Source organism: Chlamydomonas reinhardtii, chromosome 12 (genome assembly GCF_000002595.2).
Source record: "Chlamydomonas reinhardtii strain CC-503 cw92 mt+ chromosome 12, whole genome shotgun sequence".
Lineage (NCBI taxonomy): Eukaryota > Viridiplantae > Chlorophyta > Chlorophyceae > Chlamydomonadales > Chlamydomonadaceae > Chlamydomonas > Chlamydomonas reinhardtii.
In genome coordinates, this window is record NC_057015.1 from 5,726,872 (window position 1) to 5,754,663 (window position 27,792).

The 27,792-nt window shown below is 63.9% G+C and overlaps 5 protein-coding genes across 6 annotated transcripts; 3 read left to right on the forward strand and 2 right to left on the reverse strand.

The window, feature by feature from the left end:
• Positions 1-4,783: 4,783 nt before the first annotated feature.
• On the forward strand, positions 4,784-5,805 carry CHLRE_12g532867v5 (uncharacterized protein). 2 transcript variants are annotated; one of them, XM_043068595.1, is made up of 1 exon: positions 4,784-5,805. In XM_043068595.1, exon 1 carries the CDS (start codon positions 5,219-5,221, stop codon positions 5,780-5,782), a length of 564 nt encoding a protein of 187 aa, XP_042918690.1. In that variant the 5' UTR covers positions 4,784-5,218; the 3' UTR covers positions 5,783-5,805. The 2 variants fall into 2 exon arrangements, with proteins under 2 accessions (XP_042918690.1, XP_042918691.1); XM_043068596.1 differs by having other exon boundaries at positions 4,913-5,805.
• A 118-nt stretch (positions 5,806-5,923) lies between these two features.
• Positions 5,924-7,175, forward strand: CHLRE_12g532900v5 (uncharacterized protein). The gene has a single exon (XM_001692963.2). It carries the CDS (start codon positions 5,957-5,959, stop codon positions 6,884-6,886), a length of 930 nt encoding a protein of 309 aa, XP_001693015.1. The 5' UTR covers positions 5,924-5,956; the 3' UTR covers positions 6,887-7,175.
• Positions 7,176-7,557: 382 nt separating this feature from the next.
• CHLRE_12g532950v5 (uncharacterized protein) lies at positions 7,558-12,683 on the reverse strand. Its single transcript, XM_001692854.2, has 11 exons — positions 12,426-12,683; positions 12,058-12,172; positions 11,726-11,832; positions 11,436-11,517; positions 11,130-11,266; positions 10,730-10,900; positions 10,427-10,559; positions 10,219-10,304; positions 9,914-10,102; positions 9,655-9,759; positions 7,558-9,455 (listed from the first exon to the last, which is right to left on the reverse strand). The coding sequence occupies exons 1-11, from the start codon at positions 12,588-12,590 to the stop codon at positions 8,790-8,792; spliced, it is 1,956 nt and encodes a 651-aa protein (XP_001692906.2). The 5' UTR covers positions 12,591-12,683; the 3' UTR covers positions 7,558-8,789.
• A 54-nt stretch (positions 12,684-12,737) lies between these two features.
• Positions 12,738-20,493, reverse strand: CHLRE_12g533000v5 (uncharacterized protein). Its single transcript, XM_043068597.1, has 12 exons — positions 19,970-20,493; positions 19,622-19,727; positions 19,113-19,223; positions 18,513-18,617; positions 18,050-18,205; positions 17,556-17,676; positions 17,020-17,209; positions 16,290-16,460; positions 15,449-15,599; positions 14,789-14,884; positions 14,335-14,412; positions 12,738-14,074 (listed from the first exon to the last, which is right to left on the reverse strand). Exons 1-12 carry the CDS (start codon positions 20,179-20,181, stop codon positions 13,733-13,735), a joined length of 1,839 nt encoding a protein of 612 aa, XP_042918692.1. The 5' UTR covers positions 20,182-20,493; the 3' UTR covers positions 12,738-13,732.
• Positions 20,494-20,623: 130 nt separating this feature from the next.
• CHLRE_12g533050v5 (uncharacterized protein) lies at positions 20,624-27,765 on the forward strand. The gene is made up of 12 exons (XM_043068598.1): positions 20,624-21,055; positions 21,536-21,677; positions 22,117-22,184; positions 22,718-22,823; positions 23,228-23,478; positions 23,826-23,948; positions 24,091-24,228; positions 24,568-24,657; positions 25,193-25,300; positions 25,698-25,811; positions 26,282-26,447; positions 26,735-27,765. The coding sequence occupies exons 1-12, from the start codon at positions 20,774-20,776 to the stop codon at positions 27,175-27,177; spliced, it is 2,031 nt and encodes a 676-aa protein (XP_042918693.1). The 5' UTR covers positions 20,624-20,773; the 3' UTR covers positions 27,178-27,765.
• Positions 27,766-27,792: the final 27 nt, after the last annotated feature.

Consider the following 27,792-nt stretch of genomic DNA (forward strand, 5'->3'; position numbering starts at 1 on the left):
GCGAAGCTGCGTACCGCGTAGCCGCTGACCCAGGCTGACCCAGGCTGACCCGCCCTCGTCCGCAATGGCCGACACGCTGGAGCTTAGTCCCACCGGCCACAGCACCTACCGTCGCCTTAATGCCGTCACGCAAGTCTTCACCCAAATCCTTGCGGAAGTCGGTCAGCGACACATTTTTTGGGCTGAGCCCCCTGAGCAGGGGTACCCCTGCCCCTGAGCGAAAAGCGATCCAGGGGGGCGAAGCCCCAAAGGATCGCCCCTGTCCGTGCCTGCCTGCCTGCCTGCCTGCCTGCCTGCCTGCCTGCCTGCCTGCCTGCCTGCCTGCCTGCCTGCCTGCCTGCCTGCCTGCCTGCCTGCCTGCCTGCCTGCCTGCCTGCCTGCCTGCCTGCCTGCCTGCCTGCCTGCCTGCCTGCCTGCCTGCCTGCCTGCCTGCCTGCTGCCTGCCTGCTGCCTGCCTGCCTGCCTGCGTGCGCAGCGGAGAGAGCAAGCAAGTCCACGTGGAGGAGGTAGAAGAGCGCTGCGATGCGCCGCCCAAGAAGCGGCGCCGGCGCGCAGGTTGATGCCGGCCGGTGTCTAGTGAGCGTCTTTGCTGGTGTAATAGCACCGCACAGTATGTGGTAGGCCGCAGCAGGGGAGGGGGGTATGCAACTCGGCCTGGATCCAGCCCGGGCTGCATGGGACCCGGCCAAAAGGTGTTCGGACCCCTCAGCGCCTGCTCCTGAGACTTTATTATTGTAACCTGGACAAATGTGTAGTCATATGAACCGACAGATGTCGCTAGGAATGGGGCGCAGGCCCCTCTGTAACATTTCGAGTGTTTGGGAGCCATCTTCGGCCGTTTTGGACCACCGACCGATCTATATAGCATGGACTAGTGGAATGGGCTCGAAAGCTAGTCGCCAGGCGATTCGCCGCGCACTGGAGCTGCTGTGGGCCCTCAAAGCAACGGCAAGTCGGGGGTAATCGGCCCTTTGCGGGCTCGCTGGGCATTCTAAGGAGCTGCCAGCAGCTACCAGAGTACCGCAAGGACAATAAGAAGCCCTGGCTTGGGCTGGCGTGGCCTTAGAAGTCTCAAGGACGCGGCCGGTGTGGCATTAGTTCCCGCCCGGACATGCCCCTGGCGTCGCGAACGTCCATATGGCGTCGCCTCCGGCTCTCCTGCCGTGGTTAGGTGTCTTGGCCAAATAGACATCTGTATGAACACTGTGCGCCTGGCCCGATATAGTTTAGACGTGCGCAGACGGTCTGCACTAAGGTCGCGAAATTCCAGGGGTTTCGCGTTGCGGACTTGCGTAGCTGCGCTAAATCACTGGGACGCCGTTGTGTCCTACAATTATGTGAGGTTCCTCATATACAGAGCTGATTGCCAGGGCCTTAGAGAGGACCGGTGGCTCCAACCAGAATGCTGGCACATTCTTGCATCGCCAGGACCGCCCAAGCGAAATTCCCTGGTGGTTTCGTGTCTTGGCCAACTAGAGGTGCAGGGGATCCTAACGCGCTTGTCACATCGACAAACGGTTGAGATTTGGGGACATGCACTAAGGTCGCGTTTTCCGTGCCATTTCGCCGCCCTATGGCGCCCGCCCGCGTGCCCCGGTATCCGCACATCAGCGTGTGGGTTGAGCGCCAAACACTGCCTGTGACCGTAGTTCGGTGGTATGCATAAATGGGAGGCGCCAGGCGCCAAGGGGTGGTGTGTAATGGCACCTGTGTGCCCTTTCCCATATCGCCTTTCACCCTCCCTGTCCTGCTGCCTGCCTCTCTTCCCTGCCGCAGATTCTCCTAGTATACCTGAGCATCAGCCCACAAGTTACAACATTCAGTTTAGCCATGGGCCGGGATGAGCAGAAGCAGTACTTGCACTGCGACACGTGCGGTAACAAGGTGCTCTCGTACAGCTTCATCCGCGTCTGGAACCACCGGTTCGCACTACCTCAGCGCCACCATGGAGCCCAGCAACCCAGTGCTTCCCATTACTCCCCAGCCGCCGCCGGCGAAGGTTGGCTTGCGCATTCGTTTCACCCAGCACAACAGCACTGTGCAAGCAGAGCTACAGCAAGGCTATGAGGAGGAGCAGGCGCGGAACCAGTATCGGGGCCACTATGCAGCACACTTCTTGTCGCGGGCTTGGTGAACACGAGCATCGCGGCTGGCGCAGCGGCACAGCCGCGTGTATATGGCACGGAGGTACAGCTGCATCAGCAGGCGCCGGGGTCAAGAAGCGCTGTAGTGCCTGTGGCTGCTGCTGCAGCCGCTGCTCCACAGCAGCATGTGCTGCGGCGCAGCCACCGCAGGAATGCTTCCAGCGTCAGCGGTATCGACCTTGACACTTTCGAGCCGCCACCACCGGATAAGCAGTTGGAGACGCCTGCTGCGCCGTCACCGCCAGCGCCGGAGCAGCTAACAGCTGCACCCGCCACAGAGGACGCCGTTGCTGCAGGTTTGACGGCGGTGCCAGAACCGGAGGCAGCTCAGCTGCGCCCAGTCCTGCGGGCCGTGTCAGGCTAATGGGCTGGCACCACGCCATCTGCTTGCGAGCTGGTGCTGTATGCTATCCTCTGCCTTCGTTTCGCAGACGTTGTGGCGGTCGGCATCAGTGTGGCCCAAGCCCGGGCGCGCCAAGCGCGGGCTCCCCGCAGAGGCACCGCCCGCCCAGCGCGAGGGAGTGCGCAAACGGCTGCCATCTGTGCGCCTGAACGACGGAGTGCATTGGTTTCTGCAGTGCATTGGTTACTGATGTCGTAACCACCATATCATCTAGCAAGATAGAGCTGTGATGGGCATACCCAATTCTTTGCAAGCTTTTCGCATGTACTACATGAATGAACACAGCAGTCTGAACGCCGCGCCCGGCATGCATACAGCATGCGCGCGGGACTCCATAGTGAGGACTGATCCAAATGTCTTTATTATGTATGTACGTCGTGTAGCACATCACCTAGAAGTGCATGTAGCTTTGCTTCGGGCGCGCATGCGTACCGTAAGGAACCTTGACATTCATGGCCGATATTCTCTCATTTCTAGTACCAGGGAAGCCTTCCCTAGTACCGTACAGTGCAGTATGGAGTCGGAACTAAACAACGCAATGAGCACGGAAGGGAAGAACGCCGTGGCCGTACAATGCAGCATGGAGTCGGAAGTGGAAAGAAGTGAAGGGCAGCATGGCTGAGAGTGCAGCGTCAGCACAGCATGTAGCATAGAAGCGATGACACGGTTTATGACTTGTATATGTACACAGAGGCAGGTGATATTAAAGGCGGCAGTGAGGGTGTTTTGTTTATCCGCACAGAAGCGTGGAGATGGGCTGAGGCAGCACGCCCCTGGCCAACCAAGGGATGCACACAGTAGGCATCAGGGTAGACGACCATACGTGGACACTCACGAGATGCAGGTACGGGCAGGGTAGGCATCAGGGTAGGTAGTACACGCATGGTGGGGGTGTTCATACATGCACCAGGAGACCGGAGCATGTGCACAGGAGTCACGAGTCCCCCGGCCAGGAGGTGCATACCAGCGCAGCCGTGCTGGCGCGCACGAAGCACAGTGGAGGCATGTAACGAACTTTTAGCAGAAATCGTGTGTTTCACGGCTGTGGGCTTCACGCTTTGCGCCCAGGGGTAAGGTGCCTCGTCCAGGGGCCCTCGCCTGAAAGCGCGGGACGCACGCGCGCGCTGACACCAACAGACACGGACCAAACCCCTAAATATGGCATCGGGACGTATGCGTAGAGGTGTGGGCAGGGGCCGCTGGGTTCTCTGGGCCTCGGAAAGGGCACCAAACGGCCATTTCCGCGAAGGGTCTGAAGGGCACCGGGCATCGCTCCTGAGAGGCCGCGCCCTTCGCTTTCTGGTGTTCACTTTAATTCAACAGGAGGCAGCAGGCCTTCTGAGTTGATCACAAGTGTCCGGAATTTCGTTCCCCGTGTTTCAAGCGCGCGCACATTGGCCATGGCCGACTCACTCGACGCACTCGTTTCTGGGCACCTGTCGGTTCATATGACTACACATTTGTCCAGGTTACAATAATAAAGTCTCAGGAGCAGGCGCTGGGGGGTCCGAACACCTTTTGGCCGGGTCCCATGCAGCCCGGGCTGGATCCAGGCCGAGTTGCATACCCCCCTCCCCTGGGCCGCAGCATGAGTGATGAGGAATGTTGTTGTAAGAGGGTTTGCTGTTTGCTTGATTGCTGGCTGTGCTCTTGCTTACTTGGCAGCGGGACGAGGCTGGACACATTGGGGGCCGTGCCTGTACGAACCGACCCCGGCTATGTCCGGGAGATGAGGTTGACGCTTGCGGCCTCAGACTCAGACGTACGTGGCGTGGGCTCAGCCCACTTTTCCCATGCGAGGGGGATCATATACATACAGGGACTTGCAAAGTGCATGGTCGGAATGCTTGGCAGGTTTCACGCGAGGGGGCTGTACTTTTGGGCATGAGCATGAGCATGTTACATGGCTTGAAGCAAGTCCATGCGGCGACTTTTGGGCGAAATCGGCGAGCACAGCGCAGCGAATGTTGCAACGAGTTGTACAGCCCCGCTTCGACCTTCCGCAGAGTGTTTGGTCCCAGTTTACGCCATGGTTATCCCGGGGCGGGAGCGGTGGCGTGTTTGCGGGGGGTTCAGGGGGCGAGCGGGGGGTTCAGGGGGCGAGTGGAGTTCAGACCCCTACGCCGTGTGGGGGGTCGGACTGGGTGGAGAGACTCAACCACAACAATGCGTGCGCCTTCTCTTTCTAGCACTACTGTATGTGTTTATGATGCATCTGCTCAGATCTGCTGTGCAAGTTTTGTTCCCTGCAAGCCACAGGCGCGCACAAGAGCGCGCAGGTGCCGGCGCAATTGTACGCGCATGCCAAAAGCGAAATCAGTCGGTTCCCACGTTCCGACCGATATGTCCATAATGATATCTTAGTCGCCACTGGCTGTTTTGTGATATACCAATAGAGTCAAGCTGAGCTGGCGCGGACATGGACAAACAGGAGTACCTGCAAAGCTTCTATGGCTACAAAATACTCGCGCCGGCGGACGTAGGCACGTTGATGCTGCGGCCGGACCCCGATGACAAGGAGCGCATTCAGGCCCTCGTTTCGTGCGATGGCGATATTTACCCGCTCTTCGGCGCCAATTCGCACACGGACTTTAGGCTTGGCGAGTCGCTCGAGCTGTTCTGGGCAGCTTCTAGTGACGGTGGGCCACGTCTTCGCTTCAATGCAGACGACATGGATATGACTGAGTCCTGCTGGGACCCCTGGTCGGCCTCGCTGTATTTGATTGTAAGAAACGCAGTGCTGCGGATGCGGGGCGATGAGCTGGAGCTGGTGGCGGGCAGCATCGAGGAGGAAGGCGACGAGGACGGCGAGGGTGCAGCGGCCCGCTTTGCACAGCCGAGGGCGATCGCGGCCGATGGAGCCGGCAGCCTGCTGCTCGTTGACAGTCGGGGCCATGACCAAATCCGCAGGCTGCAGCTGCCAGCGGCCTGGCAGTGCGCGGGTGTTGTCGCTGCCGCTGCGGGCAGCGGCGCGGCAGCAGCGGTTTCCAGAAGCAGCAACACCGATCGAGCGATGGCGGGCACGAATGCTGGCACGGTTGCGGCAGGAGGCGCAGCAGCAGGGGTAATAATGGTCACCACGATGTTGACAAACGTGGGTTCTATGCTCTTGTGCGTCTCACGCGCACCTCCGCCGCCTCAGCAGCAGGAGCAACCGCCAGCGGTGGCGGCGGCGGCAGGCAAGCGGGGCGCGAGCAGCAGCAGCTGCAGCAGTGGCAGCGGCAGCGCGGGGTGACTTGTGTACGCTGACTCCAAGTTCAGCCTACATTGCCTGCCGCTTCCTCTGCCACCGCCGGCTGCGCTTCGGGCACCGCTGCTGACGCCGCCGCCGGCCCTGCACCGGCTTAACCTAAGCAATGCTGATGGCAGCCCGGTGCCGCCGGCGGGCCTATTTAAACGCATTAAAGGGATGACCGTGGACGCTGCCGGCTCCATATATGTGGTAGACGACGACCGCCGCCTTCACCGCGTGACACCGGACGGGCGTGCGGCGACGCTTGTAAAAGATTTGAGGGCGAAGAATTGCAGGAAGCCGGTCATCCTGCCAAACGGGTTCTTAGCCCTGGCTGCTGGCGAAACATTTTACGATGATTCAGCAGCAGCCATCGTGCTGGTTGGCCTTGGGCTACAGCCGCTACTGCCGCAGATGCCGGCTGCAGCAGCAGCGACGGCTGTGGCAGCGCCGCCGCCGCGCAGCCTGCCCGCTGACCTTGGTGCGCTGCTGGACGCGAACGGCGGCGATGGCAGCTCTGACCTCACCATTCGCGTGGGCAAGCGCCGCTTCCATGTGCACCGGGCCATCCTGTCCGCGCGCTGCGACTACTTCAAGCAGCGGCTGGCGGGCGGTGCGTTTGCAGACGCGCGTGCGGCGGAGCTGGACTTGCCGGATGTGGACGCCAGCGCCTTCGCGGTATTCCTGAGGTGGGTGTACACGGGCGCCGCGGACATCACTGCAAAGCGGGCGCGCGGCGTGGCCGAGCTGGCGGACCGGCTGCTGCTGTCGGAGCTGTGCGGCGCGGCGGCGGCGGTGGTGGCGGCGTCCGTGTCGCCCACAACGGTCGTGGACTGCCTGCTGTGGGCTGCTGGGCGCTGCGAGGTGCACGGAAGGGAAGATGGTGGAGGCGCCAGCAGTGGCTTTGGGGCGCTGCTGGCGCAGCTGAAGGCGTGGTACGCGCAGCACCACGAGGAGGTGGCGGCGGTGGCGGGTGACAGCCGCAAGCGCCTGGCGCTACAGGCGCCGGATGTAATGGTGGAGCTGTTGGACGAGGTGGCTGCGTGGCAGCGGGAGGCCGGGGCCAAGCACGCACGCTTGGCGCTCCTAGGCAAGGCATGCTCATAGCGGGCATGAGAGCACCAGCAGGGCTGCAATGTGTCGATTTCTTCCTTCTAGATAGCTGGCAAGCACCCCGCGCCACGGCACGGATTTGGTTGCTGGGCTTCGGCTTGTTTGTTGGATCTTGGATCGGGCAAAGCTGGGCAACAGGCTTTAAAAGCAGTGTGGTTAGGAACGAAGCTGCATGACGAGATATGCGGTTTTCTCCGTAAGGGAAAAGTGGGCTGCGCCCACGCCACGTCTCTACTCTTGAGGCCGCAAGCGTCTACGTACCTCGCTCATTTCCCGGATATAGCCGGGGTCGGTTCGTACAGGCACGGCCAGCCATACATGCGTCCAGCCAGCAATCAAGCAAACAGCAGGAAATCTGAGCAGACGCTGCCCACACTTTGCGCACACCTGCAGCACATTTCATATGCAGCTGAGTGCTTGCGCCCCTTAAGGGTCTCTAAGGGCCCCTGGTAGGCGATTGGCTTGGCAAAAGCCACTCGCACGTTCCTTCCATACGTGTATGTATGATGCAAATGCCTGGCCGTACGCCACGTACGGTGCAGCGGCAGGCACGGCACATACCTGGACACACCCCTACCTAGCCCTGCTCCCACGCTCGCTCCAGGCGAGGCCCTCCCCGGGCTCGGTGGCCCCCTGAGGTAACACAGCGGACTGCGCATTGCGGTACTTATTATTGGTATATGTCGAAGTGTTACAAAGCCAATTTGAATGAATGCTTGCTCAGAAACGTACGGCGCACTACGTACACGCTGCCTCATCGGTATCCAGGCAAGGTTCGCTCTCGGCCCGACCCATGCACGTGCCAGCCACATACACCCCGGGGTATCTTTATCCCACCGATACCGGTTCTCACACCAGCCCGGCCCGCCCGAGCTGCCGGCCGGCGTGCGTGTCAGATTACCTGCCCCCGAGTGGGAGTAAGTGCCGTGCCAATCATCATTCGCCTCGTACGTACCGAAAACCTAGCAGTCCATCCAGTTATATGAATTGGGATGAAGTAAGGATGAGTCAGCCCCCCAGCAGTGCGTCATGCAAAATCGTCGTAGGAATCCATCGTCGCTGTGACAGTTTATAAGGAACTGCATGCCCGAATCAAATGGAAGGTTGGCTCAGTGCAACTTCATGCGCAACGCACCAAAAGACATGCACAGGCTGACAGGCGCACACGCACACGCACACGCACACAGCACCGGGCCGCACGCTTTTCCCTTCGTTTCCTGCCCCCACAGGCTGACACATGCGCCTGAACAGCCACGCACCTAGGGGCCTCGAGTCTGGGCCCACGGCCTGTCAATTCATCCACCTCCCGCTCATTCAATATTTGCGAGCTATGCTTGTACACATGCCCCTTGGATGCTTGTACACATGCCCCTTGGATGGATGCAAAAACGGTTGGATGATGGATACAGCGGTCTGCCGTAGCCTGCATCAGTACCACGACTACTGCTGTCATCGGTGCCACTTCGCCCAGCAGTACCCATTTTGTGCCCTGGTAGGTAGCTCATCACACGTTGCCCCGGTGCGGCGGTGCCAGTACTAATAATACTGTACTAAGCATCGAACAAGTTTGTGTCCTCACGCGCGCCAGTCGTCCCCCACGCAGTCAGTCTCCATCCAGTGCTTGCTACTGCGAGCATGCCGTACACAACAACCATGGCAAACGCCGAATAGTAAGCCACGGGCACAAGAAGAAAACGACACCAAAGAGCAAGCGCAGAGGGCCAAGGACCAGCAGCGGCCGGGCAACACAGCGGCCGGGCACAGCCTAGCTACCTCAAGCTCAATGCGGTGCTCCCACACCATCCACTCCCATCCGTACATCTCCCGCACTCCACTCTGCAGCGCACGGCGGGGGTCTCTCATGCCTCACGAACACCTCATTACTACGCACACCTCATCACACGTCCAGGTCAGCCGCCACCACCACACTGCTGCCGCCGCCGTCCGCGCCACCTCCACCGCTCACAGGCGGCAGGCTGCTGGAGTCAGCCAGGATGCGCACACGGCCGCCGTTGCTCTGCTCCCGGGCGGCGCGCGCGTTCATGCTCGAGCTGCTGGCCAGCACCTGCTGCTGCTGGCTTGCCAAGGAGTGTGTGGCGCCGCCCTTCAACACTCCGTTCAAGCCGCTGCTTCCCAGGTTCTGGCTGCGGCTACGGCTGAGGCCGCCCGACGGAGTAGTGACAATAATCTGGGCAGTGGGCATGCCAGGCAGAACCAGCGCCTTCTCGCTTACACCACTGCTGAGCATCATCTGGCGTGCGGTGAAGGAGGGGGTGGCGATCTGTCCGGTGGAGTGGTTGGGCGTGACGCGGGTGGAGGGCTGGCGCGCGGTCATCTTGCTGGCGAAGGTGCCGAGCGCGGCCTTGACGGACTTGGCGCGGGTGAGGCTGGCGCCACTGTGGCCGGAGTCAGTGCGAGGGTCGCCGCTGCCGGTGGCAGGCACAGCCTCCTCGTCGTCTGCCGCGTCGTGTGCGAAGCGGCCGCCGATGTACACGAGCACCTGCAGACACACGTACACCGCCACCAGACCCACAGCCGTGTACACCAGGGCCCAGTTCCAAACCTGGATCATAGGGTTGAGGGAAGCGGGGCACGCACACGCAAGTTCGAAAGATGTTATCATACCGCATGCGAAAAGCAAGAGAGGCCGGCCGGGCGTGCCGGCCGGGTGATTGCAGGGCAATCCGAGTCAAGAAACCCAGACGTGCACACATCGATCTTTCTTGAGCCCATCCACACACGCACGCCACCTCCGCTCTCACCTTCTGTGCCTGCTTGGCCGTGCCTCCGTAGGCGATCTGGCTGGCATCACCGGCGTACCAGCGGCGCTTGGAGTCGCGGTAGGAGGGGGTGGTGGCGTACACGTCCTGGTGGGGTGGGGTAAACACGGTTACGGCACGGGCGCGTGTCGTGATGAGTCATGGAAGGGTAGCAGAGTGTGTGCCACACATGCAGGGAGCACGACACGCACACGCGACCACGCCCTCCACACGCACATAACCCTAGCAGTAGCCCCCTCACCTCGCGGTACAGCAGCAGTGCCTCGTTCACGGCACTGCCGTACTCCCAGCTCTGCGACCAGACCATGCCGTACGGCTGCGGGTAGATGGTGGGTGAGACCAGCAGACCGCGGCCCTTGCCCTGGGAGAAGTAGTCAATGGAGTAGTCACGGACGCCAAACACGGCCTCAGCACTGCCACCCTTGAGCTCCTGATGAGGGAGGGGGTTGGGATTGTGGAGGGTTTGGGTTTGGAGGGTTGGCGGTTGGCACGTGCATGTTGGAAGGAGGGAAGGGCCGAAGGTTGCAGTCCAGTCTGTGTGCGCACCTCGAAGCAGTCTGAGAGGTGCGGCACGAGCACCTTGGAGACACCGATTCCAGGAAAGTTGGAGTCAAAGAAGAAGTTGTAAAAGCCTGGTGGGGTGAGCGAGCGGGTGGATGAGTGGAAAGAGGAGGGAAGGGATGAGGCGGTGAAAGGGCGCGGGGCGGAGTGGCAGGGTGCATGAGTAATGGCGGCACATGCGCGCATGACTCACCCTCCTCCAGGCACACCGTGCGACCGGCCAGGTCGTTAGCGGTGAGGATCTGGCTGGCTGACAGCTGGGCGGTCGTCAGCGTGGACGAAATAATGGAGGTCACGAACGAAACCAGGAAGATGCCAAACAGCACCTGCGCACAAGTGTGCGTGTGTGGACAGAGGGCATTAGGATAAAGCTAGATGCACGACAGAGCCCAAGGGACAATGGTAGACTGCATGCGCACAGGAAGGGTCAAGGTCAACACTCCCGCGGCCGGCGGGTCTTGCCACGCCAAACCCTCGCACAACACGCACGACTCACCCACACAGTGATGATCAGTCGGCCGAGCGGCGTGCGGATGCGCTTCTCGGGCGCAATGACTCCGTTGAGCAGCACGTTGGATGAGAACCACACGCCGTCACGTAGCGCATCCAGGTACTTGCTGGAGAAGGCGGAGGAGGCAAGGTCGGAGTTGGGGTCAACCACAGCGTCCTGCATGCAGCAGTGAATGGGTTGGAAACGCGGGTGGTGAGCAAATAAAGTGCTTCCTGGACGGAAGATGTGGAAGGAGGGCAAGCAAGTACGTGACGTGAAGGGCGTGTGCGCGAGTAAGCGAGTGTCCGTTTGAGCACGGTGCGTGTGTGTGTGTGTGTGTGTGTGTGTGTGTGTGTGTGTGTGTGTGTGTGTGTGTGTGTGCACGGCTTCCCCTGCTCTCCCGCACCTCTTCCTCGACCCGCACGTGGCCTGGGCCCCATCGCTCCACCAGCCACACCACGTGCGCGATGACGAAGGTGGTGATCACGGCAACGGCGATGATGTGCACAATGTCGCGCTGGAAAAACACGGAGAAGTAGTTGACTGCGGCGGGGCGGGCAGGAAGGGGAGGGGGCGGGGAGGGGAGGGGTAGTAGGTGGGCGCGTGAGGAAAGGTGTGTGCAAGAGGGTCCTGCATGCGTCAGGGCTGCTGCGTGCTCAGGCGTGCGCAAGTGGCAGGCAGGATGGGGGCCTCCCGCGACGCCCCCACTAACCGTTGGAGCCGTCGGAGATCTTTGAGGTGATGGTCCAGCCACCGTCGTAGAAGGGCTGGGAGAAATCCACACAGCACGCGAACTGCATGCAGCAGGGGCGGCAGCAGTGCCGGAGTCAGGGAAGGAGCATGAGCAAGAGCAACAGCAGAGCATGGGGCGGGCTCCCGTCCCCGACACCCATCCTTCCGTAACGCTGCACCACCTGTTCATCGTTCTCCACGTCACTGGCTCGTGAACTGCGTCAGCAGGTCCCTATTGTAACCAATGCAATCTGTGTCTCTTCCACACACCTTTTCGTAGTCTGAGTCGGACTGCAGCACTGTGCTGTTGTCGGGCAGGGGGCAGGCCTTGGTGCACAGGTCGCGACTGGCGGAGATGAAAAACGACTGAACCGCAACTGCATGTGGGGAGGGGGGAGGAGACAGCAGGACAAGGAAACGGGAAGGTGAAGGAAGGTGAGAGGGGGCAGGTAGGGATGCAAGGACTGAAGGCGGCAATGCAGGAGGTCAGCGTCTAGCGGTACTCGAAGACAGCAGGTGCGGGAATGGGCACGTGGGTGGGTTCGTCAAAAAAAGTCATGGTGCGCGAGCGAGCGCCGGGGCACGCGTGCTACGTGTCCCACCATCGCAGTTCTCCTGGACACGGACGTCGTAGAGAATGCGCGAGAAGCCCATTTGCGCGAAGGTGTAGTAGACAATTGTGAAGTTCCACTTAAGGATCTGGTTAAACAGGACGTCCTGCGACAAGGGGCGCGGCCGCGCGGGGCAGCGACAAGGGGCACACGCGGGCATGGGAACGGTCGTCAGCGGCACGCGACGTGCCCGACAAAAAGGTCATCTCCGTGATGGCTAAAACGGTTCACCATGTAGCGCGTTCACATGAAGACGGCAATTATGTGTACAGTACCGGCGCAAATGCGCCCGGCAGCGATCGCACTCGCACAAAACCGCTGGCCCGAGCTGCCGATGGCATCCGCGCCCCGACGCTCACCACCATATCGATTCCCATGCCTTGCAGGTTGTCCTTGGCAGCGCTTGGCGTCAGCGACTGACCATCCTTGAGCTTGACACCGTCCTTGAGCCCCACCGTGGGCGGGGAGTCCAGGACACACACGCGAATGGGCTTATCGGGCGCGGCAACTGGCCCCTTTGCCATAGCGACTGTGCCCAGCAGCAAAATAACAATACATACTTCCATCAGGTGCGACCTGATAGCTTTTACCGGCGGTGTGTTTGAGCGCGCCATGGCTGGTCGCGGATGTCTAGCGAGTCACGTTATATGGGCTCAGTCGGTGAAGCTGAGGCTCTCTGTATATATGATACAACATGCGCTAATGTGGTACTGCAATCGACGCCTGCTCATCTGCATGCGTCTGCCCGCCTCCCAAAAAGCGGTTTCTATAGCCGGCAGATAACACGACCAACCGTTCCGTCGCTTTGCATTCTTTGCGTTCGGTCTCTGAGGCCTAGGTTACCGGCTTCTTAAGCTTGCAATATACATCACGACCGGTCGCTCAGCTGCTCGGCCCGGCGGCAAGCCATACACACTTCATTTCGGGCATCCTGACTCGGAAAGAGGGTTCGGCCCTCGTTCGGCCCTCCGGAACTTTGGCATAAGCGGTGGCCGTTCAGCATGCAGCTACATCCAGCAACCAGTGCCTGATAGGCGTCTCGCCGGGCCCCGCTCTCGCGACCGCTACGCTTCCTCATGGCACGGCAGCCTGCTTTGCCGTGCACACAGGATACGCCCACACACCTCCCTGCACCATTCCGCACATACGTTCTAGTAACGAGGAAAGAATATGCCCGCAGCGGAGTGGCTTGTGTGAAATGTGCTGCCCCATCGCGTGAGTGTTGCGCAAACAGCATCACGATCGAATCCACGATCACTTGCACACTCGCACTCCTTACCCGCGCCCCCCCCCCACACACCTTTCGCGTCACGGCCTGTGCGAATGCGTGCTTCATGCTGTAGAATATAAAAGGAGGAAACCTCAGTCCGCAGGCAGTCCATCAGGCGGCCTTGCATTGCGGCATTTCCGCAAGCGGCCCAAGCCGCCCCCGCATGCGCAAGATGCGTACAACCGCACCACGGTCCTGGCCCGCACCCCGCTCCTCATTCCACCCAACAAAACCTGCCCACCCCCGCCGCTCCGAGCGACGCAGTGTCAGACGCGACTTGCCCATGAGCCCATCGGCCCACAGTCCTCCAGGCAGGGCTGCCCAATGCACCCACCACCAACACCTCACCACAACCCACCGCCAAACCCACAACAAACCCCCGCGCAAGCGCCCCGTCTACTCGTCATCCGAGCCCTCCTCACCGGAAGACGCCGACTTGGCCGGCTTGGCCGCTTTGCGCTTGGCACCCGCCGCCGCCGCCTTCTCGTCCTTAGGGCCCTTTGCCTTGGCCGCCGCCTTCGCCGCCTTCGGCTTCGCCTCTTTGGGCTCCGCCTTCGCCTTCGCCGCCTTTGCCGCTTGCGCGCCGCTTGGCCCAGGCGCTGCCGCCGCCGCCGCCGCCGCCGTGGCCCCCGCCGCCGCGGCACCGGAAGCACCGGCGGCGGCGGCGGAAGGCAGCTTGGCGGCTCGGCCCTTGGCTTTGGCCTCCGCCACCGCTTTGCTGACGTAGGCCACGTACGCCTGCGTGGTCAGGAGGACGAGAAGGAGGAGCAGGCGATGAGAGAAGGGGGTTTGCCGCTCATGGGTGTGTGTGTAGACACCAGCCCAAACGAAACCGAGGATGGAGGAAGTGGACGGGGGGGATGCGACGCCGGCATGCCCCCTGACCCTCAATCCACATTGGCCAGGCCGGTTGCCTCCGCTGCCGCCACTGCGCTGCGCCCTGCCGCAACCACCCCAACAGCAGCACGCGCCCCTGCAGCACTGCGCCTGCTCCGCACCTTGATGTCGAACTTCCTCTTGCAGCCGTTGTAGTTCATGTAGCGGATCTTGCCGAACACAGCCCGCTCAGCCCAGCCCTGCGATATGCGGGCCGTGCGTGTTCTCAGGAGGGACGGACAGCACGAGCTGGCCTCGCTTGTGGTTGCTTGTGTTCTTGTGTGTGTGTGTGTGTGTGTGTGTGTGTGTGTTTGTTTTGCGCGCGTGTGCCATGTAAGCTGTGAGAGCATTGGGTGCGGCACACGCACACGCCAGCTCTAAACCCACTCCCCCTTCCACTGGGCTACTTTCGCAGGCCAGGCCCTCAAGTCCCTCTCCCCCTGTTCTCGCCGCCCCCCACCCACCCCACTCCACCGGCCACCCGCCCCACCCACCACCACCCGCACCACCACCCGCACCCCCCCCCTGTGTACACACACACACACACACACACACACACACACGCCTCCCTCTCACCATGTCGTGCACGCCCGCCATGCTCCACAGTACGCCCGTGTAGCCGCCCGGGTCGCGGCCGTCCAGCTCGTAGCGGTCGTTCAGGTAGATGGCCCACTGCAGGCGTGGGGGGGAGGGGGGGGAGGGGATGGGGATGGGGAAGGAGGGAGGTGGTTGGTTGGTGGGCGAGGGTAAGAGAAGGGGGGAGGGGCGGGTGTCAAGAGGGGCGCAGAGGGGAGGTTATGAAGAGGGCCCAAGCCCAACGGGGGGGGGAGAGAGAGGGGCAGGGCAGGTGTCGAGCATGGGCAGGGTTGGGTCACTTAGGTAAGGGGAGAGCGGGAAGGGGGGCCGGGGTCAAAGGGCGTGCCACTTCACACACACCCTCGGCTCAAGCCCTGCTCCAGCTCAGCTCAGCACGGCGCACGTGCCCCGCGCGGCGCCCCCCCCCTGCTCAGTTGTCATCCCCCCCCGACGCCCCGTGCACCATCCCGGCCGCCCCCCCACCCCACCCCGAGATCCGCTCCCGCTCCCCGCCCTCCCGCTCCAAACCCTGCCCTCTGCCCCCTGGTACCTACAACCCCCCTGTGCTCCGCTCGTTTTCGCTGGTTTTGGTTTAGTTTGGGCTGGTATTTACAACCCCCTCCTCCTCCTCCCCCCCTCTATCGCCCCTCCCCACCTCACCTCGATGGCCTGCTCCGGCCCCTGGGTCCACTCCAGGATCTTCTTGGCCCAGTACATGCGCATGAAGCCGTGCATCTTGCCCACGTGCACCATCTCCAGCTGAGCCGCGTTCCACAGCTCGTCGTGAGTGGCGCCGCACTCCAGCTGATCGCTGCGTGTGCGTGGTTGGGGGTTACATTCATGATGTGGGGGGTGTGGGGGTGGGGGAGCGGGCGGGAGGGCGGGTGTGGGGGTGGGGGAGCGGGCGGGTGGGGGGGGGTGAGGGAGGGGGGGGTGGAGGTTGGGTGAGGGGGAGGGAGGGCGTTGGATGTGCGGGGGTGTTGGGGTGCGGGTGTTGGTGTGTGTGTGTGTGTGGGTGTGTGGGTATGTGGATGTTGGAGGTGCGGGGCTGTTGCGGTGTGGGTGGTGGGTGTAGCGCCTGGCCGCGAGGGTGAACGGCAAGGGGCTAGGCAAGGGTGTGGGCGGAGTCACACACACACACACACACACACACACACACACACACACACACACACACACACACACACACACACACACACACTCTGGTGGGGTTCCAGGCTTATCGCGGGTAAGTATGACTACCTGGGTCACGACAGTCACGCGACGCTCGGTAAAATGGTGGGTATCGGTAAGTAACTCCGGCGTCGTCTGGGCGGGCTTTCGTTTCGTTTTTTAACACAACCACACACACACACACACACACACACACACACACACCGGTACAGCGCGCGTGTACAAAAGCGCACCGCGTGCATGCCATGAGAGAGCTGCTGCGAGAGCTAGAACAGTAGACTCCCTCCTCCCCACACCCTCCCTCCTCCCCACACCCCGCCCCCCGCACCGGGTGTACAGGAACTCCCGCTTGTCGGTCCGGTGCTTGTCCAGGCTGTCGCGCGCCCACTCCGCCGCCGCCTCCAGGCTGTCGTATGTGGGGCAGTAGTGGCAGAAGTTGTCGGCCAGCTCGCGCCGCACCACCAGCTCCTCCAGGTACGACTCCACTGCAGCCTTGTACCTGGGGCGGCGCAGTGGGGGGCGAGGCAGTGGGTGGTGAGGCAGTGGGGTGGTGAGGCAGTGGGGTGGTGAGGCAGTGGGGTGGTGAGGCAGGGGGGTGAGGTAGTGGGGTGAGACAGTGGCAGCATGACAGGTCGATGGGCTGAGGCAATGGCAGGGCGAGAGGTACAGGATGGAAAAGTGGGGTGAAGCAGAAGGGCGAGGAAGTGGGGTTGACGCAGGGTGGCGGTGATGGGGAGACGCGGGGTAGAGGGTGAGAGGGTCAGGGTGGAAAAGGCTGGTGACAGCGGCAAGGGGGGCCGCAGCGAGGGAGCGACATCGCGTGTTGGTGGGGAGACCGGTGCGCGGCAGGGCGAGACCGGGCCGAGGCATGAGCGCGGCAGGAGCCAACAGCCACCACCACTCGCCGCCCCGCCCCGCCTGCGCCGCAACACCAAACACCCAAGCACGCCGAACACCCACGCACCCCTCCCACCACGCCCCCCGCCACGCTTCCCCGCCTCCGCCTCCCCTCCGCCTCCCCCTCGCCTCCCCGCCCACGACGCCCACGCGACACGCACTTGGCTCGGTGCTTGGCCGCCTCCAGGGCCGCCCGCTGCGGCGCCAGCTGCCCAAAGTGCAGGTAGGGCGACAGGCCAGACAGCGCGGAGGGGGTGGCGGGGTCGTTGCGCTTGGTGTCGTACAGCGACAGGCGCGCTGGGGACAGAAAGCCGCGCGGACCGGTCAGCGCCTCCAGCGCCGCCTCCTCGCCTGCAGGGCGCCGTGCGATGAGAAGGGGGGTTTAGTTAGTTCCAATCCCAACGAAAGCAAGGTCCGGGTTCAAGCCACAGGGTGCGAGGAGTTGGGGGGGGGAAGCGGTTGTGTATAGGGAATTGCAGGCGTACGGCAAGAGCTGGACGTGGCTGCTGGCACTGGGATAGGATGGCACGTCCACGCCGCCCCCGCCTCGGCGGCGCGTCGTACAGCGATCCCCCCGCAAACCCCGCTCCCCACCCCTGCCGCCCCCCCACTCTCCTCCTCGCTCTATTGCATTGGGTTTGGTTTAGTGTGGGCTGGTATTTGCAACCCCCCCCCCCCGGCCCCCCACCCGACCCACCTGGCGTGCACCACTCCACCTCTGGGACGTCCGCCCCGCGCGACAGCACCTCCGAGATCAGGCCGTCCCAGTCCACAGCCTCCGGCGCCACAGCCGGAGTCCAGGCGGGCAGCGTGGGCACCTGGGCGGCGGCGGTGGCGGCGGCGGCGGCGGGGTGAGGGCGGGGGCAGGAGGCGGGAAGCCAGGCGTTCGGGTGGGATGACAGTCGCCTGGACTCAGGAGCTACGCACGCGCTTGCATACAGGCACAAATGACACCTACACACAACTCACACAATCACACACACATGGGCGGTTTGGCCTTGACAAACGCACATACCGTAAACGTGCATGCCTCCCCTTGAAGGCGTGTCTCTGACCGCCCCCAATCCCTCACTGTTGTGATACGACCCTCGACCCCATTCTCCCTATATCCGGGGTCGGAATGACCCGCAAGCAATAGGCCCTTGTTGAACCGGCGCTTTTGGGTCATTCTTCATCATATACGACACTCACCTCGGGGAACTCGCGGAGGAACTCGGGCAGCGCCTTGTGGATCTTGGGCCGCAGCGTGCGTGCCCCCACCTCCCGCTTCTCGCTGGCGGCCCACACCGGCACCACATTGTGGGCGTCCACCTCATGCACCGGCACAGAGCCCAGAGCCGAGCACACCTGGGGGCGGCGGGCCGGGGGGGGGGGGGAGGCGGGGCAGGGCTGGGCCGGGGCGTCAACGTTGTATGTGAATATCGGCGAGTCCGCGCGCAATCGGTGGTGCCAATGTTGCATGGGCGCTGAGCCAAGGTCGGCCGGAGCAAGCCCGGCGTCACCCGCATCCGACCGGCAGCCTGCAGCAGCCCAACACAGCCCCCGGCAGCCGCGCCCCAGCCTCCCCCCAGCCTCCCCCCATCCGGCCACCACCATCATCCCCCCACTCCCTCCAAGCCCCCCCCCCCACACACACACACCCAAGGCCCCCCACCTGGTCCCTCCAGGTGCGGCCCAGGCGCAGCGGTGAGTAGTCGGTCACCAGCAGGCCCGCGCCCAGGCCCGACACCAGCTGCGGCAGGGTGTGGGCCGGGTCGCCCTGCAGGGGAACCGCAACGGGAGCAGCAGGGCAGACGCAGGGCAACCGCCATGGGAGCAGCAGGGCAGACGCAGGGCAACCGCCATGGGAGCAGCAGGGCAGACGCAGGGCATGGCGGGCAACACGGGGGCGGCAGGCGGTGCGTGCGGTCGGGGCGTGTGTGTGTGGGGGGGGGGGGGAAGGGGGGGGGTTTACATTCATGATTAATTAATAAGTGAAGGCGTAGCCAGGTAGGGGGGGGTGGCAAGGACAATCGCGGGCGGGACCAGCGCGCGCGTCCGGCCTGCCGCAGCCTGGCGCTCCGTGGGTGGTCGCCACTCACCACCCCGTGCCCGTCTCCACGCCTCTCCTGCCTTTCTCCCTCCCGCTCCAACTCCCCACCCTCCAGAGCCCCGACGTCCCAGCTCCGAACCCCTCCCCCAGTCTCCCGCGCCCGCCCTCCCCCCTTCCTCTCCCCCAGCCACCCCCACCACCATCTTTGCACCCCACCCCCACCTTGAGCAGGTAGAACTTGATGCCGCGCGCCTCCAGCCGCGGCGCCAGCTGCCGCAGCCCGCGCAGCATGAAGCCGAACTGCCGCGCGCCCGCACCCAGGAAGGCAGGCACCTGGTCGCACATACACACACACACACAATTGTTCCGTTTGTTTTTTGGTTAACACACACACACACACACAAACACACACACACACACATACATGCACATGCGCCCATCGTGAGCGCAAGGTATCCGGCAAGTATGATGGCAAGACGGTTCAGCACACGGGCGGGAGTGCGCATACTGTCTCCCTTCAACTGCGTGTGTGTGTAGGCGTTTGGGCGTGTGTGTGGCTATGCGGTTGGGTGTGTGTATGCCTGCACGCACAAGCACACGGACATTGACAGCTCCGAGCTGGTCTGCCCCGGCGACCCCCCCACCCCACCCCACCCCACCCCACCCACACCCACACACGCAACGGCGCAAGGAGCCCTGCTACACAAAAACACACGCGCAGCCACACGCACCAGGTTGAAGGCCACCGCCACCTGGCTGCTGCCCGCCGCGCCCTGCGCCGCCTCGATGGCGTGCAGCAGCGCCCAGTTGTCCGCCAGGCGCTGGTCGCGAGACATCCTGTGGGGCCGAGGCCGCGGAAACACGGCAGCGGCGTGTCGAGATCTCAGCGTTGACACCTGAGTTGTTATGACGCTCAATCAGGCTTTCTACATAGCTGTTAACAGGGCCGTAATGTCGCCCGGGGTTCAGACCTACATGTCACAAACAGCGCTTGAGCAGCGCTGCTCCCTGCCCACGCTGAAGAAGCTCGACAAACCACCCCCCGGGCCGCACACGCGCGCGCCTCTTGGTGGACGCACCAGTACACGACGGGCCCCTTTCCAATGCTGCCGGGCTTGAGCACCCGCACGCGCTTGGGGTTCACTAGCGCCCCGCCGGCAGCGGCCGAGCCAGCGCCCGCCGCAGCGGCAGCAGCAGAGGCCGACGCAGCTGCCTGCTTCTTGCTGGAAGGGCCCGCGGCGCCGTCCTCGCCCGCGGCCGGCGCCTCCGTGGCTTTGCGCTTACTGGACATGGTTGCACTAGCCGCGACTGAGCGGCGGACCAGGAGGAGGGTTGTCCCGAAAGAAGCAGTGGGGACCGGGGTGGGGACGAGGCGAGGGGCAAACGCAGCTGCCGCTCGCGAGGCGAGGCGTGGAGCAGCGCGGCTGAGGCTTAAGAGGCGTAGCGCCAGCGTGCCGACGCGGCTGTGCCCCGAAGGTATTTAGGTTGTAAGCAAGTGCGACGCGTCTGAGTCAAGTTGTGACTTGGCGGGACGGATTCTGTGTGGCTTGCCTGGTCCTGGTCAAAGACTGCAGACGCTGTGTCGCGCGGTCAGCTCTATGAGTAGATGTCACCTCACTGTAACCACTGAAGCACGCTGTGTCCAAGCACGCGGCTCCCGGGCCGAGCAGGTTGGGTCCCCATGCAGGTAACCAACTCCCATTCCGAAACTGTTCCCAAACGCTAACCTGAACGCATGGGAAGCTTTGTTATCACAATAGAACCCTTGCTACATAACATAACCGTGCTGCCTCAACGGTTTGCGTCGACTTGTCTTCCGTTTTTGTTTTCACCTGCGGCGACTGCGCCGAACGTGTCTCTGAACTTTTGAAAAACTAGCAAAAATGCCGAAGAAGTCGACGAAGTCTAAATCAAAGCGTATGACGCTCAAGCAAAAGTATAAAATCCTAAAGAAGGTCAGGGAGCACCACCGCAAGGCGCGCAAGGCGGAGAAGAAGAACCCGAAGACCGCCGCTCAGAAGAAACGGTCTCTCATCAAGAAGGACCCTGGCCTGCCGGCGCAATGGCCCTACAAAGACGAGCTGGTGAAGGAGTTTCAGTTCCTGCGTGCCAAGGCACTTGCTGAGGAAAAGCAGAAGAAGGATGAGCGTCGGCTCTCGCGGCAGGTGCGCTTCTCGGCACTCGGCGGCGGCGGCGGTTCGCGATGCAGCGTCCTCCGGCTGTGTTGACCAGCGCTAGAGCACTTCGGGACATCACAGGTTGTTTTGAGCCAGTTGGGCGGGCAACGGGCTGCCGACACAAACGTCGACAAGGGTTCTGCCGAAGGGCCGTGCCGATGCCGCTGCGTTGCCGGCACGCGCTCGGCCCAGCCCTCTGACCTCGCGCCCCACGAGCAGCCCCACTCTGGCGCCCTCGATCTCTCAATAGCTAGGGCTAGGCACTTTCAGGGGCCTACTCCAGCCAATACCGGCGCCAGCCACCCGCACAACGCCACACGGCCGCACACCCGCCAACGTTGGCGTCGCATGTGCAACATCCCCTCACCCAGCGCCAGTCCCTTGCTGCCGCTCCCAACCACAGCCCCCCCCTTCGCATCCATCCCCACCCCCCTCCGCATCCGTCATCTTTCCTCCCACACGCCACAGGCTGCCGACGTGGCGGCTATGGACGCGGACGGCGGCGACGCGGGCCAGATCAGCGCTCTGGCGGCGCTGGCCAACCGCAAGGAGGCGGACTTCGAGACACGCAAGCGCGCGCGCCTCACACAGGAGTTCACCAGCGATGCGGGTGCGTGCCGTGCCAGAGGCCAGGGGGCGGGCGGGCGGGAGGGAGGGAAGGCGGGAGGGCGGAAGGGAGGGCGGGCGGGAGGGAAGGCGGAGGGCGGGGGGCACCGTGGCATACGTTGCGGACTTGGTGCGATACGAGTGTTGAGTGGACTGGGACTGGGAATGTGCACATGGGGCCACGGTATGGCAGTGGGGAGAGCGGGTGACCGGGAGCAGCGTGAGGAGTGGGTGGATTGCCGGGTGTGGGTGGGCGATTGCCGAGCACGTGCGGTTGCGAGCGGTCACGGTGGGGTGGTAGGTGGTAGGTGGGGGGTTGCAGCCGCCTGCAGCCCCTCCTGCCCATCCAGTCAGCCAGATCCCGACCCGGCCCGGCCCCGGAAGCCACCGCAGGTTCCCCACTTCCTTTCCTCCGGACTCCCCTACCATCACCGCCCTTGCAGACAACAGCCGCAAGGCCTTCTACAAGGAGTTCCGCCGCGTGGTGGAGCTGTCGGACGTCATCATCCAGGTGACAGGGGCGGCAGGAGGAGCAGGACGGGGAGGAGGGGGAGGAGGAGGAGGAGGAGGAGGGGGGGGGGAGGAGGAGGAGGAGGGGGAGGAGGAGGAGGAGGAGGAGGAGGAGGAGGAGGAGGGGGAGGAGGAGCAGCCGGGGGCGGGGAGGGAGGGGACCTGAGAAGAACCCAAGAAGAGGGGGCGTGGGGGCTAGGTGTCGACGTGTAAGCGAGGCGGCGGGGGACCAGGATCGAGGGCGCGGGGAAGGGGCCAGCGGCGGGGACGGAGGGTCCGGTGGATGTATGTGGGTGGTGAGGGGGGGAAGTGGCATAGCGGCATTCAGCAAAAGGGCGGGAACCGAAATCTCGGTGGGGCGCGCGGGCGGGCGGGATGGGCTTCAGGGCGGTGAGACGCCTGTCGGTTGTTCTGGCGGGCCCTTGACTTCGGGTGGGGACACATACACACGAGCTCCTCTGCCTCCAAACCACACCCGCCACACCCACCACACACACACCCTCCACCCTCCACTCCCCCCCGCCCCCCCTCCAGGTGCTGGACGCGCGCGACCCGCTGGCCTGTCGTTGCCCTGACGTGGAGCGCTACATCCGCTCCACCAACCCCAACAAGAAGATCATCCTGCTGCTCAACAAGATGGGTGCGTGGGGGTGGGGGGGGCCAGGGGGTGGCCGGGGTTGGGTGGGTGGGGCTGGTAGCTGCGGGGGCAGGGGAAGGGACGTGAGGGCGGGGCGGGCTGGGATGGCAGGGGCGTGTGCCAGCGAAAGCCTGCAGAACAGGGCGGCGCCCGGGCAGCCGACAAGGTGGGGGCTGAAGGGTACCGTTGCGCTGGGAGGGACACGGTTGCACGCTGGGCAGCACTGCCTTTAGGCGTGTGCAAACCCAACCCTTCCCCCATCTTCCACGGGCCGGTGACACGGGCCGGCTCCTCCGCCCTGTCACCCCAAGGTTGCCTCCCGTCTACCCCTCCCACCCTGCATCCTGTACCGCTTCTCCAAACATCCTTGCAACCCCCCCTGCCTCCCTCCTCTCCCTCGGCCTCAGACCTTGTGCCCCGCGAGGTGGGCGAGCGCTGGCTCAAGTACTTCCGCGAGGAGCTGCCGGCGGTGGCCTTCAAGTGCTCCACGCAGCAGCAGGCGGGCGGGCTGGGGCAGCGCCGCATGCCGCGGGGGGCCGGCAAGGGCGGCGCGCCCGGGGGCGGCAGCCTGGGCGGCGGCGGCAGCGTGGCGGGCTCGGCGGACGACAACAGCTTCGGCGCCAGCGCCACCTGCCTGGGGGCGGACACGCTGCTGCAGGTGGGCGGGTGTGTATGGGGGGCGGGGGGGATTGGATGGGGAGGGGTGGGTGTGGTGTGGTGTGGATGGCGAGGGGTGGGCGGGTGTGGTGGTTGTGTTGGGACGGGAACGATGGGAGGGAGGTTGGGAGGGAGGAGGGGTGCAGCTGCGGAGGCAGCAGGTGGGAAAGCAGGGGCGTGGAGCACGGGTGGGCGGGGCCAGGGCAGGGCGCGGTGGGGGGGTGGGGGTCTGTATGCCCGTATAGGCTTGGCGGGATTGTGGGGGGCAGCGTAATGGAACTTAGTTTTGCAACACGAGCCTCCCCCGCACCGATCTTCAACACAATATTCCACCCTCCTGCCCCCCAGCTGCTCAAGAACTACACGCGCAACCTGGGCATCAAGACCGCCATCACGGTGGGGGTTGTGGGTCTGCCCAATGTGGGCAAGTCGTCGCTCATCAACTCGCTCAAGAGGCAGCGCGTGGCGCAGGTGGGAGGGGAGGGGAGGGGAGGGGTTGTGAATACCAGCCCAAACTAAACCAAACCAGGGAGTGGAATTCACCAGAAGCAAACAAGGGATAAAGAATAATGAATGTAACCCCCACCTCCCCACCCCTTCCTCTCGCCTGCAGGTGGGCAACACGCCCGGTGTGACCAAGAGTGTGCAGGAGGTGGTGTTGGACAAGCACATCAAGCTGCTGGACTCGCCAGGTGTGGTGTTCGCGGACGCGGAGAGCGACGCGGCGGCGGCGCTGAGGAACGCAATCAAGGTGTGTGTGTAGGGGGGCGTGTGTGTGGGGCGGGGGGGTTTGTCAATATCAGCCCAAACTACACCAAACCAAGCGAAACTAGCGGAGCACAGGCAGAGGTGCGGGGTTGTAGCTGTTCATGTGAAGCACGGAGTGATTACATCACAATAGAGGGGGGGCGAGGGCACTGGCGGCAGCGGCTGTGGGGCTGGGGCGGGCTGGGGCCGGCGAGGGGACGGGCCGAGGCAACAGCACACAACTACTTATCACCACCACCACCACCACCACCACCGGCTGCTCCTCTCACGCGCGTGCGTGTGTTTTGCCCTGCCCCCTCTCCCCGCCCTCTTTTCCCCCCAGGTTGAGCGGCTGTCCGACCCCATCAGCCCTGTGTCGGAGATCCTGAAGCGGGTGCCGGCCAAGCAGCTTATGGTGCTGTACAAGATCTCGGTGAGCGGGAGGGAGGGAGAGAGAGGGCATGTGCGGTGTGTGTGTGTGTATGTGTGTGTGTGTGTTAAAGAGCACAAGGAAAACGTTGCGCAAAGACAGTGTATGCGATGCAGCAAAGCGACGGTGTGTGTGTGTGTGTGTGTGTGTGTGTTTTGGGGGGGGGGTTGTAGATACCAGCCCAAGCTAAACCAAACCCAATGCAATAGGGGGGATGGCGGGCGGGGTGTATGGCCGAGCCAAACGGATGATTCCCGCCATCGTCAGAGAGCCCCCCACGTGGACGCGCAACGGGGGAGGGGCTGATATGGGGGTGGGTGCTTGCGGCCTGCTAGCAGCGGAGAGGCGGCCGTGTGGGCCGTACCGGGGTGCGGGCGGGGGTGCGGCGGCGGCGGCGGGGACCACACCGCCAGCGACACAACCTCCTGCTCGCCAGGGGCGCCAACAGCGGGGCATCAACTCAACCGGAACCTGCTCATCCCTGCCCCTCCTGCTCCTGCCCTTCCTCCTCCTCCGCCCCCCCCCCCCACACACACAGTCCTTCTCCGCCCCCGAGGAGTTCCTGCAGCTGGTGTCGCTGGCGCGCGGCAAGCTGCGGCGCGGAGGCACGCCGGACGCGGCGGCGGCGGCACGTATCGTGCTGCAGGTGCGTGTTGTGTGTGTGGAGGAGGCGTGTGGGTGTGGGTATGGGTATGCGGGGGATAAGCCGTGTGTGTATGGGGCGGTGGCCCGGGTTAGGCACGCTGGCCGTGACACGGCCTGGCCTTTGGCCGACTGCTGCAGCCACCGCCCTGTTGCCGGGATAGGGGATGGCTGGGGGACTGTCACGGGGCAGGGGGTAGGGACTGGGGAACCGCACACACGCACACACACGCACACCTCCAACAAATACCACACACGCCTGCCCCTCACCTCTCTACGCACTGCCCACTCACCCCACCCCCTGCTACACTACTGTTCCTGGCTACGCCTTCACTTCTCAAACAATCATGAATGTAACCTCCCCCACCCCACCCCACCGCTCCCACCCCCCACCCCCCCAGGACTGGAACGACGGCCGCATCCCCTACTACACGCTGCCGCCGGAGCGGCCCAAGTCGGGGCTGGAGGAGGCTGTCATTGTGTCCAGCTATGCGCAGGAGTTCAACGCTGACGAGGTGGGGGGGTTAACTTTGAACCAATCCCGTAAGGAAACAGTCGCGCTGCAAGGAGAAACTGTAGCCGCATATGCGAGCTGTGGTACATCACCATAGGTGGGGAGGATGCGGGGGGCAAGGGGGGAGCCATGGGGGAGGAGCCAGGGGGGAAGGAGCCAGGGGGGCGGAGCCAGGGGGCCGGGAGGTGGAGCAGGTGGGAGGTGGGAGGTGGGAGCGGGTGGGGTTGTAACTACCAGCCCGAACTTAACCGAACCAAATGTAAATGAGCGAGGAGGGGTGGGGGCGGGATGGCATGGGATGGCCGGCCGGGCGGCGGGCGGTGCGGTGCGGGGCGGGGCGGGGCGGGTATGTGCGCAGGCGTTGTCTTCGTTTCGCTCTTTCCAGCACAACGGCTGACGCTCGCGCTCTCCCTCTTGCTGCTCCTCTCCTCCTCCTCCTCCTCCTCCTGCGGCCCCCCTCCCCTCCGCCAGGTGTTTGCCAACGAGCGCTCGGCTGTGATCGCGCATCTGCCCAGTGCGGCGGAGGAGGCGGACCGCGACGGCGGCCGCGCCTTCTTCGAGGCGCCCAGTGTGGGGGCGGCCAAGGCGGACCTGGCGGCAATGGAGGAGGACGACGAGGAGGAGGAGGGGCCGGCGGGTGAGGAGGAGGGAGGAGGGCGGAAGGAGGGCGGAGGGAGGGCAGGGTAGAGGGCGGGAGGGAGGGCAGGGTGGAGGGTGGCGGGCGGGCGCGGCGGGTTGATGGGAAGCTGAGGCTGAAGGTGGAAGGACACAGCTCTCGGGCCGGCAAGGAAGTGGCTGGCATGTCCGTACCGTAGTGGACAGGCACCTGAGCGCAGTGCATGCGTGCGCGCGTCCCCTGCCCTGCCCTGCCCTGCCCTGTCCTGCCCACCCATCAACCACCAACCGCCAACCGCCACGCTCCAGGCATGGACGCGGACGACGACGAGGACGGCATGCTGGCGGCGGCGGCGGCGGCGCTGCGGCGGCGCGAGGCCGCCAAGGCCAGCGGCGCCGCCGGCCAGGCCGCCACCCTGTACGACGAGGAGGGGCAGTTCAACCCGCACGCGGCACGCACGGAGCGGAAAAAGCTCAAAAAGGCACGGCTAAGCGGCGAGGAGGCGCCGGCGCCGGCGCCGCCAGGGGCCAAGGCCGACGGCAAGGGCGGCAAGAAGAAGCCGCATGCGTACGGCGGCGACAGCGATGATGAGGAGGGGGATTTTGACTTTGACGCGATGAACCAGGCGGAGGCGGCGGCGATGGCGGCGGACGGCAGCGGCAGCGAGGAGGAGGAGAGCGGCAGTGAGGAGGAGGGGGAGGGGGAGAGCGGGGACGACGAGGAGGAGGAGGATGGCATGGATGACGAGTGATTGGGCTGTGCAGGGAGGGAGGGGAGAATATGTGTGGGGGGAGGGGGGAGCGTGAAGGTTGTTACCAGTAGTCGCCGGCGCGCCCGCCGGCACGCGCAGAAGCGCGGCAGGTGGGGTGTTATTAGTGCGCTTGTGGAACGGCCGCGTGAGCACGGGTGGCGCGCGTGACCGTTACCGTGGCGGAAAGTAGCTATGAAACCCAGGTTGCTGGGTTAGTGATTAGGATGGAAGCGGGAGTAGTCGCGCACTGTGCGGGAGTGGGTTGGATGAGACGGATGCGGGCTCCCACGTTAAGAGTAGTGTTAGACACTGCCGCTTGTTTGTTGTAGCTGCAGAATGCTATGCTGTTGTTAGGTCGGTTCACGGATACGGATAAGCTGAGGTGCTTCGTGAAGTTTTGAGGCTTGACGGGGCTCTGGCGGGTCGGGTCGCTCCGTTGCCGCAGCGTGTGCCTGGCCCGCCTGTCGTGCGGCCGGGGGGGGGAGCGGAGACGCGAGCAGCGCCCCGTCCGCGGATGGCGTTGAGGCGCTTGCGGCGCTTGCGGCCATGGTGCCAAACATGTCGCAAGGGATGTAAGCGACGAGGAATCGGTGAAGTTATGGCCCTCAGACGACA